Consider the following 11,483-nt stretch of genomic DNA (forward strand, 5'->3'; position numbering starts at 1 on the left):
TATTCTGCATCTAGACCTGGTTGTGCAATGGGCGCAGGTGCGGTGGCCGCTCCAGAGTGCTAACCCCACAAACAAAACAAAAACCAGACCTGGAGGCCTCACGACGCCGTGACCCTCCAGAGTCCCCTGTTGGACTAGACTCAGCGGTGCAATGGACAGGTAGTATCCCACTGACCCGTCCTGCTCGACGACTAGCCGTGGATAAAGGAGGATAGACAGACTAATAGTTTAGGTCGACATGTCGGGGCTCAACTTAATAATATTCATCAATTATCAACAATCAATTCAAATATCAATCTCATAAAATATTATCAACTTCAATATCTTCCAATTAAATACCATCAACTGATTTATAGCGCATCAAATCAACTACAGTTTGATACTCTACTCAATACTCACACAGGTTTCTGATGTATGTTTTCAACAATGATAAATATCAACATCACAGCGATTAAAATAATTATTAAACGACTCACCCTACCGTTGATATGGCAAATATCATAAATCTCTACCTCTTATTGAATTGGAAAACATCACACACCAATAGAACCAAGATTACTCTGTGATAACTCACTCACACCAATGGAACCCAGATTACTCAGTGACAAACTCACCTTTGAATAATAATTTGTGATAAACACTCACACTCGAACTCAAACTACCCCGATGAAGTGTGGGTTAAAACTAATTCTAACTCGACGATTTTTGGAGAATTGGTTCTCACAGTCTAAAAGACATTTGGTTTCGATCATCGACCACTCGGGGGTGGCTTGACTTGACCCTCGTAAATATTCCAAGTTTTATGGGTTTTCTCAAAAAAACTCTCGAGGTCTGTTTATAAAACGTATTTAGTAAATTACTCGAAATTAGAAAACGATGTAAGTATCAGGAATAATATTGCAATTCCCTAAAGAAAAGTGAGAAAGAAAAACAAAAAAAAATAAAATAAAAATTACGGTGGAAAACCTTGTCTTAGAGTATGTAATTGGAATCTTTATTTAAAGTTAAGGTCAATTCAAAATTGGAATTCTATTCTATCCAAGTTTTATTTGATTCTTGCATTATTGGTTGCCTATATTCGTAATCTAAAAAATAGTTGTCTATTTAACAAAAAATTAATGAATTTTTATTAAACCGCCGAAAGAAATGCCAATGCAAAACAAGTAAATGTAATAAAAATTATTCACATTCACATAAACTGCACTAAATACATATGTCATAATTCTAGCAGCAAATAATACAAAAAACGTTAATTTAGAAGAAATAGCTAAAACAAACAAATTTAAATCGAGCTAAAAAATTAATCGATTTGCAATTTCACTTTTTTATTGCTATACTGTCGTCATTCTTTCACAAACATACACATATGAAAATAAATTCAATGCTTAGTTAATGGAAATTCCAATTACAATGACATATAAATAGTTACAATCTTTTGTTTGTGTTCAAATGGCGTTTATATTTGTCAGAAAAGCGGGAATATCTGATTAGTGTTTTTTTAAAACATGCATTAAAATTTATTTTATTAAAAACTCAAAAACTAAATACTGAAAAATAATACAACCCTACCCAAATTACCTACCAAAGATTCTAAAATTTTGGTACCGAGATATGATTCTACATAATTTATTGGTACCCCCCAGTACAAATTGTCTTTCAACAAGCTCGCAACTATTTATCACTAATTATTATTGCTTTTAGACAATTTGAACATTTAATTAAATAAAGAAGGCTGTGGAAAGAATAAAACGTTTTTATTCACTTTTTCGATCTAAGACAAGCAAACGACTGATAACAAAAATTGTTAAATTTTGATCAAAGAAGCATTGCAACGTCTTAAGAGCAATTAATATACAGTCTGGATTATAAAAAACGCTCCAAGCCATAAATTTATTACACAATCCAAATTTGAGTTTTTCTATTGGTTCTCCACATTGTAGTGCGATTCGACAATGTGAGGAACAATAGAAAAACTCAAATTTGGATTGTGTCAATGACAACCAGACAATTTTCCCGGAAATTTTTATATACGTACAGTATGTCCCCGCATAGGTGAAACGATAAAAAAATTTCGGTCAAAATTTTCATTTTTGAGGTTCAGCCCTGCTTGGTTATATTAATATTAATTTCTAACATAATTTTAATTTTGAAAAATCAAGTTTGCCTTGAAAATGTTCAAAAAGCGTATTTTTCTGTAGAGCCAAGTGTCTTTTATGTGGCAAATACAACAAAAAGTTATTAAGAAAAGTTGTTTAACATCAACAACAATTGACTCCTATACCAAATTTCAAAATCATCGGCCACCATCGGATTTTTCATTTTCTTTTGTAAAATTGTGTAATAATTGTTTACATTATACGTGCAGTAGATACAATGATACAGCGTGAAGTTTTTTATTCTGAAGCTCGAAGCAAAGCACAAATAATGTTCAAAACTAAAATGTTTTGCATTTGTGGAATTTTGTGCACGCAGTGCTGTAAAATAACAAGAAAATTTTAGGCTTTCAGAGACTCGGAAAAGCATAACTATTACAGTTTTTATTTTTTTGCAAATTTTGTCCTATTTTTTTATTCAACAGTAATAAACCAAGTGCATAAAAATAGCCCATAAAATTTTGACGTTTTCGTCAAAATATTTTGCTTAGAAATATGTAGAGTCAATTTGCCATGTAACAAAATCCCTAGGTATTTTCGGTGGAAAATTGACGAGAAATATTTCTTCTTAGCAAAACCTTTTGACCTATGGTTTTGACAAAAAACGTCAAAATTTTATCTATTTGTAAGCACGCGGGATATTCGGCATGCTTATTTCCTGAATAAATAATAAATTTTGGAACAAATTATTATTACTACACCAGAATTTACTCCGAAACGGAACATTGCAGAGGAGATAAATCGTTTTCAAAAATTTAACAAATAATTTATCTGTATTCACTATGTTTCGTATCTATGCAACTGAAAATTTTTGCTCGTCCAAGCATCTTTGATATTAGTAACTAATAAAGTCAGAAGCGATTAAATTTTGACACATTTTTAGCCGCGGAAAAATTTTGACATTTGCAAATAATGGCTGTAGTAATTATAATTTTTTAATTGTACTGAAAAAAATAATCATAATAAAAAACTATTAAAAATAAAATTCTTTGATTTGTAAAATAATTAACGTAAAAAAATGAAAAATTATAGTTGGTTGATGATTTTGAGATGTGGTAGCGGTCCCTAGATGTTATTTGTAAACATTTTTTATTAATAACTTTTTGTCGTATTTGCCACTTTACAAAAAATAACAAAAAATTGTTTTTTTGAAAATTTCCAAGGCGTACATGATTTTTCTAAACTACAATTATGTTGGAAATTAGTCTTTAAGCAAGCAGAGCTGAATTCCAAAAAATTAAAATTAAAATGGAGATTTTTATCTTTAACAAGAGTCGCCGTTTCACTTATCCGGGAACACACTGGATACATGGTATGATAGTTGACGCCAAATAATAACTAATAGTGTAAGAAAAATCTAATAAAAGTTCCTTAGTTGCATTTCTGCAATGTACTGCACTCCACTTACGTGTGGTGTAATTATTATCCTTTGAATATGTTACTCAAAAATTTTCCGGCGATAATAATCAATGCCCTTGATATACACTGTGTCAATTTTAAAACTTACAATCAGTAATATCTTTGAACTGAAAAAGTTATTGAGAATCACTCAAAACCGTTTTGGTGGTTCCTAAGGGGAATCAAAATGACATGGTAAGTGACGCACCTCCACCCACCCTTGAATATAATAAAAAAATGAAAATTTAAAGTCTTCGTTTTTGAATAGTTGGAAAAAAGGCTTTATGAAATAGACTGTTGTATGACATTTTTGAAAAGCGCATGTTATAGCTTTCCTACAATGTCTCACAAGTAGGGTCGTGTCATTTAAAATTTTCAACTTCAATAACTTTTTCAGTTCTAGAGATATTGCCGATTGCAAGTTTTAAAAATGACACCCTGTATAACATATAAGTGAAAATTAAACTTTCATTGGTAAAAATTTTTAGCAGTAAAATACGTGGTTTCATCGTTGGTTAATTAGAGAACTTGGAGCTTTTTCGGCGAAATGAAATAACTTCGGTGGCAAGTTTTGATCTGTAAATAAAAAAGATCTTCGTTTTCTCTTCACCCATCCATTTCCTTGTCAAGATAACTATGCCGCTCTCCGTGTACTTGTCTTTGGAGTACCTATAATTTCATTAGCAGCGTGATTTCATTTATGGGACGTTGTTGATTTGTGAAGTCAAAAAGAGTAATCCGTCGAAAATGTTTTTTTCGCCATGTGATATTTCTAAACGTGTTCTCAATTTATTAAAAGAAGAAGATCAGTATATTAAAAATGTCGCAGACAAAAATAAATTTCTTAAAAAGTGGACTACCGAGCGCGGCATATAAAATCTAATAGCCTGTGTCAGCGGCATAATGAAATTAATTAATTAACTGAAAGTGCATTATATTATTAAAAAATGTATTTCGTGCTTGCCGCTGACTATTCCATGATAAATTGCCCTGTTATTTAAGGTTAAAACATGTGGAGTGGCGGTGTATTTGCCGAGCGTCTATCTCTTCGGCTGATTTCACAGTGAGGGGTCCAACCAAACCAAACAGACCACTTTATTTCTTTTTGGAGTTCTTTGTTTATAGCCCCGCTTAGCGATGATGAGAGCAAGAACGAGTCCCACAAACTCTGGTTAATCATCGACTCACCGGCATAAAAATATATTTATAAAATTGATTCTTCAAGTTGGTATTCATTTCTTGGAGCGGATTAAAAAATTCCCATAATCGTCAACTTTATTCAAATATTTAAAATCAATTAAGGCCACAATGTAGCGCGCGATAAAAAAGCGGACCTCCTTTAAAATTGCTTTTATCAAGTCGGATTAAAAAAAGTTATTGATGAGTGTGTGTTCTTGTATCATAATAGTAATTATAAACATCTCGGATGGCATAGTAAAGAGCCAGGGGGGATTGCATCAAAAAAACAACACGACAGACATTGCAGCATACCAAACGATACAAGAGTGAGTAGAGCTTTATCTCTGTCTACATGGATGGATCCCAAGAAGTATGAATAAAGGGGGCCGTACACTTGATGGTTTAATTAGTCCCAGTGACTTGCCTGATTTGTACCACCTAGAACACTGATTAAACCAGCGGCATGGCGTACCTCTCGGCGTACCTGAAATATTAAAATATGCATTTTGATTGCCGATATATTGTGTTTTTTCAAACTATCGAAAAAATCAGTTCTTGAAATATTATTTAGGCTACTTAAAATACATATGTAATTATTGTAATAGAATAAAGACGTCTCTAAGATCTACTGATGTTCCTGCATCTAATACCCACCAAGAAAAAACAAAAAATGTTTTGATTCATTCATATTTATGTTGACAACAAGATTCTCTCGTTGATGTGGGTCTGTTTAGGTATAATAATTCAGCCTTCACTTAAAAAAACAATTCTTTCTTCTTTAATTCATCAAACTAAATACTCTTACATAAATTCATTAATTTTTAATCTATCTACTGCAATTTTTTACCCATCAGTTTCATTTTATGTAATTTAAACATTTCGGCATTGAAATACTTATCTGAAATATGTTTGTAAATCTCGGAATTTTCGAAAAATATCACAGCATGATTTAATTTATTTCTTTAAAATTTTGATGTATGTATAATCATAGTTTAGAAAAATCTGTGCATTAGCTCCTCGTATCTGAGAATGAAATAAAATTAATAGTTGTATGTACATAAATTAAAAAACAAGTGTTACAAACATTCTCATCGTGTTACAAATATACAAATGCAAGAGTATCACAATGAGAGGTTGCAACACGTGTTTTTCATACTACTTTTCTTATTGATTGATTCTTAAACTGAATTTATTATCGTATTTGACACTTAAAATTGATGATATTTGACGTATGCGGTGCCCACATCGCTTGGAAAAAGCTGAAATTCCATTAGTTTTGCTGTAATATGTTGATCTACAAAAATTTCTTCTTTCTTCTTTTAACATGATGCAAGGAATAATTAAAGTGGTTGTTTTTACGTATGTACTTTAGTCTTCTTTACGAAGAGTAAACGTCTGGATCTAATAATTCTACATTTTTTAAAAAACGACTACCATCGAAGATGTTATTAGGTACTTCACAAAACATCAACATTAAAAATATGTATATAACAATAAAATTTGTACTCGTATTAAGCTAAAAAAAAAACGGTTTACAGTTGAATGGGAGTAACCCTATAATACATTTTACATCTCAACTGCTTCATGATTAGAGCTCGTAGAGCTAGTGCCTCATTAGCTAAAATATTGTCAATTCCCGAAATGATTAACATAACTTCTATAAAAACTTTGTAATTTGAATTTAGTTTTATGATAGGTTGTAGATATTTGTTTAATAAAATAGAAAGAGGTCTGGCGATATCGAAAGGAGATAAAATTCAGTTTGTGACACCGAAAATAATCAGATACAAAATACAAAATAGATGTGTCTCATATCATCTGTGTCTACATTTTTAATGTTAAAACTTCAGCGTATCTATACAGGCTGCGCCAGAACTCGCGCCCTAGAGAAAATTTTCAAGTAAGGTAAGATACCAGGAACATGAAAAATAAAGTTTAAAAAATCCTATCTGTCAAAAAATTTTGACATTTATTTTTTGACATTTGACATTTTTTTATAACTATTTAATGATACTGATGTATATGTTTTTTTACAATTATTTAGTAAAGGGACAAAAATTTGGCCAATAAAAGCCACAAATAACATTGAACAGAGTTACAATTTAGGATATAGCTTCCTTGTTGCCTATAGCAAAAAAACTTGGAAAATCATTTTTCCAACAAAAATAAATAGAGTCAAAGTGCAAACTTTAAACCCCCATAACTTCAAAATTTTTATAGATAAAATTTTTTTAACAATTTTTCCATGTTCTTGGTATCCTACTTTATATGGCATTTTTCTTTGGGGAGCGAGTTCTGGCGCACCCTGTATACCTATAGGTATACCAGGTGAATAAAAAGTATGGAACCAAACGTTTATTGCTTACACTATTTATTTTTTGAAAAAACTAATTGATGATTGATAAAGTAGTATAAAAATGTGATGATTTAACAATAAAATTTTTCGAAATTTCCTTTTGTTTTTGAGTTCTACAAAAAAAAAAATTTAAGCGTCAACCCACTATAAAATCAATTTTCTCATAAAAGCTATTCTCTAAGGATTACAACTATCTGCTTTATATTTAATTTTTTCAAAAAAATTGTTTCACATAAATTGAAATTTTGACAAAAAAAAATCGCATAACTCAAAAACAAAACAAAATCTCGTTCTGAAAATACGATCACATTTTCTATATTACTTTAATGTATAATAATTATTATTTTCTGGAGGCAAATGCTTAGATTGAAATAATTGGAAAGTGATGTCTGGAAATAATTTAAAAATAAATACATTTTTAATTGAACTAAAGAATATAACAAAAATAAAGGCTGCTTCGGCTAAATCTAACATTAGAAGAATTGGGAGTTCTAATAATGATATAAATATTTTCAAGATGGTGGCACTTTTGGTTACACCGGAAGTGGGTATCAACTTTGTTATTTTAAATAGAAAGCTATGTTTGTATTGCGTTTTTGCATTACTCAAGTGATTTTGAGAGAGTTTTTATCAGTTTTTGAAATGTTTAGACTTTTTTGAATTTCTTTGGATTCAAAAATCAATAATTCTACTACTTTTCATTAATTTGAAATCGTATTTGAACATGTGAAAGAGAAAGGTATGCATAATTTGAAAAATAATTAACAAACCCCTAAAATATAATAATTCAATTTTTTCAAATAGAAGGCTCCAATTTTTTCTTCACTACATTAAAGAGAATTTAATTCTGCATCGATCTGTATCAACATTCCCTATATCTAAGTATAATGGTTTCCAAGTTACCTTGACTTTTTTAAACTGGAAGAATTAAAAAAAGTTACTATGAATATAAAAATTAACTTTCTATTTTTAAAATAACGAAGTTGATACCCACTTCTGGTATGACCAAAAATCTTGAAAATATTTTCTTCATTCATATAAGTATCACCGAAAAATGTTACATTATTATGTTATATTATTACATTATTAAAAGGGTGCAAAAGTCGTCATTTTTTATCCGTAATAAATAAACAAATGTAGGATAAAGAAAGCAGACTACAAACTATTTTTAAAATTGTTTACACTTTTAAAGTGTCGGTCTGTGAAATTTTTGTAACAGTTTTCGAATTTTGCCTCTCTAAGAAATGAAGTGTGGTATACACAATCTTTATCAGTAGGTATATTTATAAAAATTTGAACATTCAAACAAAAACAGGAACTTCCAAAGTAAAATATTAGGCATATTATATTCTTCAATTTCATGTAACATTTGCATTTTTGCGTTACTTATTAATTTACTACTGCAATACTGCAATACTGCAAACAGTGCAAATTGTAAACTGATACCGGGATCCAAAAGTCTCCATTATGTTAAGAAGCTAATTTAATCCCAGTCTCGTTATACATTCCAAAAATATTGTGGACCAATAATTCTTAATCGCCAATACCAAGAAGAAATATTTTCGTCCGACATCAACCCATCGGAGAGATAAAGAAGGCGCCTATTCCCACTTCGGTCCGGAAAGAGAAAGCAAGACCTCGAAAGCTCACACGCGAACAAAATAAATTTCAGTTTTCAGTTCTTGAGCGTCTGTTTGGTGGGAAGGTTGTTTAGTTCGTTGCGGTACGACGCGTTCGGTGCGTGTTCGACGACCCATTTCCATAAGAATTATTTACTTTTAATAAATGTAATTTTCTGCAGTGTGTAAAGCTGTCATCGGACATGTAATGTGGGGTAATTTATTTTTAATTACATATTTGTTTGATCTAACTGGCGCCGCGGCATGTAACACGCGCTTGTTTGAAAAGTTTTAAAATAAACAGCGAAGGGGTTCGAAAAAACAGCAAGTGTGGTAGAAATTACGATTATGTTGGAACGTGACAAAAGCTCAGTTGCGAACAGAACTTTATTAGCGTGGATTTTGACAAGCTCGATGTCTTCTTTGGCCTATTCGCTGGAAACCGAAGAACCCATTACCGTAAATAAAGCACGGACACCGCAATCGTGGGCCCGCTTTTCCACAGGTAATTTATCAATATTGTTATTTATTATTGTTTATATTGAGTATACCCATGGTTCGATGAACCGACTAGTTGCTCTTCACCAAATTTCCCATCGACTTCTTCAAGCTAATAAAAAATTAATTATATTTATACGTGCGACTCACAATACTTCATAATGTTTACCATAAGACGTTTAACAGATAACAGTAAGAAACATAATTAATCGTTCTCATTTCAACCGTGCAAGAGAAAATTACCAACTCTAAGCATCTCATTTAATTACGATTAAAATATTTCTGTATTGCGATGCCAAATGCAGAAAGGCAGTATAAGAACAACAGCACTAATTTATTCTAATCATTACCGTCAAATCATCTCCGTTGATTGGCAATTTCGGCAACTCTTTTGTACATATCTTACGTAACCATAATATGAAACGAAGAAAAAAATAAATGTTACATGTTTTGTCACGTACTCATACCTACGTGTGGCTTCCAAACGATCAAATAAACTTGAAGAGGTGACAATAACGACAATGAATTACCTATTGAAGTAATTTTTGTAATGTTCACTTAAAAAGTTTTATGATGTTACGACGGCTTTCTCGAGCCATTTGTCTGACAGATGCTTATCAAGAAATTCGTGAATGCCACAGTGGTGTAATCGTGGCAATTTGGGATTTAGACGAGAATTTAAAATGGTATTTAAAATGTTGCTCGTGACTCACTTATTCAAGGCTAATTTTTCTAATCTTTTTTGTTTTTTAATATATTGTATACTACTCTGGAAATTTTGTATCGAATACAATATTTTCGTAAATAGTTTCTATTTATGGTTCTATTCAACAGGTGATCAAATTGATTTATACCCCATGAATAAGTTTCCTAGGCGTGAGGGTTGTTGGTTGGTAAACGCCTTTTAAAGTAAAAACACCTTATTTTGCAATATGAGATGTAAATTGCCTTTTATTTTTATAGGGGGTGAATAATACTCGTTTGTAGCTACATATTTTATGAATAAAGTGTTCATTTTCTAGTCTTTCGAAGTTAATATGTAACAACCAAACATTTTGTTGAATATCTGAATTATAGGTGAAACTCTGAAAATGTCTCAATTGTTGCTTTAATTGATTAGTTTAAATATGAATTTAAAATTTTCATGTGGGTCGTGGGAAAATGGTTATTTTCAGTTATAATCAAGCTGTTTATTCAAACTTTGTGAATGTCGTTTTAAATATTCTTGCCGAAATAGTCAACATTTTCCACGTCATAATTAAAAAGAATTATTATAAACTATGACATTTCCAACCAAGCGAAATTAATAAATTATATAAATTTTACCACATATTGGACCACAAGAAGTTCACATATCAGCGTGGCAATTATTTTTATCAGACATAATGATAATGATCTAATTGAATAGATCGTAAATTTTATCTAATGTTATGTGTGCTATGTGTATTAACGTTAAGATATCGATACAACATGATATGTTCTAAATTTATTAGCCAAACATTAATGTCCACACTCACAGCTGGTTTATTATTGATAGGCGACATCAAAGAGATAAATAACATTATGACATTTTTTTAATAAAACTTTTTTAAATCTTGTTTCTACAAGTCATTTTTGATGTTTGTTTTGTTTAGTAGGTAGTAGGTATTAACTTTCATTACTCTTTATTGTTACAATAGGTACAATTTTCTTCTAAGTTAATCTTATCATCCTCGTGATGCATACGGATATCAGTTTCAGTTTACAAATCTTTTTTTTATATTGACAACAAAATTGTTGTTAACATAAGTACGAAGTAGAAAGTGGCCAAAAGTGGCTTTAATGCCCAATACAAATAATTAAAAGCTTTGAATACACAATACATTTGAACACATGTAGGAAGTCGTAAGAATATACTTGAATTAGCTTGGCTTCTTTTTGACAGGTCTTGAAAGGAAACTTTCAGCAGAGATCAAAGCTTATTATGTCAGATTCATCAGAATTGAATCCGTAATTCATCACACCGGTTACAGTTATCAAAAAATTAATGAAAACTAATTGTAATTTTGTTTGTTTTTTATTAATAAATATATTTGAGTATGAGTGGTTTACATAGACCAAATAATAAAGTCCAAATTGACTAAATAAACATTAGTAAAAATGTGATAATTATTAGCTTTTAACTTTTTAGTAATCTTACAGTTCTGACCATAAATGGGATCCGGAAAGTGTGAGCTAACTACAGAGTGGTTATAAATGATTTTCATCTAGCCAGCTTTGGAATTTTTTTGCATCTAACTT

At 30.8% G+C, this 11,483-nt stretch overlaps 1 protein-coding gene across 1 annotated transcript in view; it reads left to right on the top strand.

The window, feature by feature from the left end:
• Positions 1-8,754: 8,754 nt before the first annotated feature.
• LOC123015907 (BMP and activin membrane-bound inhibitor homolog) overlaps positions 8,755-11,483 on the top strand; it is an 18,193-nt gene continuing 15,464 nt past the window's right edge. Inside the window, exon 1 of the mRNA XM_044415967.1 lies at positions 8,755-9,210. Within this exon, the coding sequence (XP_044271902.1) occupies positions 9,054-9,210 (157 nt within the window). The 5' untranslated portion in view covers positions 8,755-9,053. The remainder of the gene's footprint in view (positions 9,211-11,483) is intronic.

Source organism: Tribolium madens, unplaced genomic scaffold (genome assembly GCF_015345945.1).
Source record: "Tribolium madens isolate multiple individuals breed KSU strain unplaced genomic scaffold, Tmad_KSU_1.1 Scaffold_19;HRSCAF=116;Tcas5.2_LG9, whole genome shotgun sequence".
In the NCBI taxonomy this organism is placed as follows: domain Eukaryota; kingdom Metazoa; phylum Arthropoda; class Insecta; order Coleoptera; family Tenebrionidae; genus Tribolium; species Tribolium madens.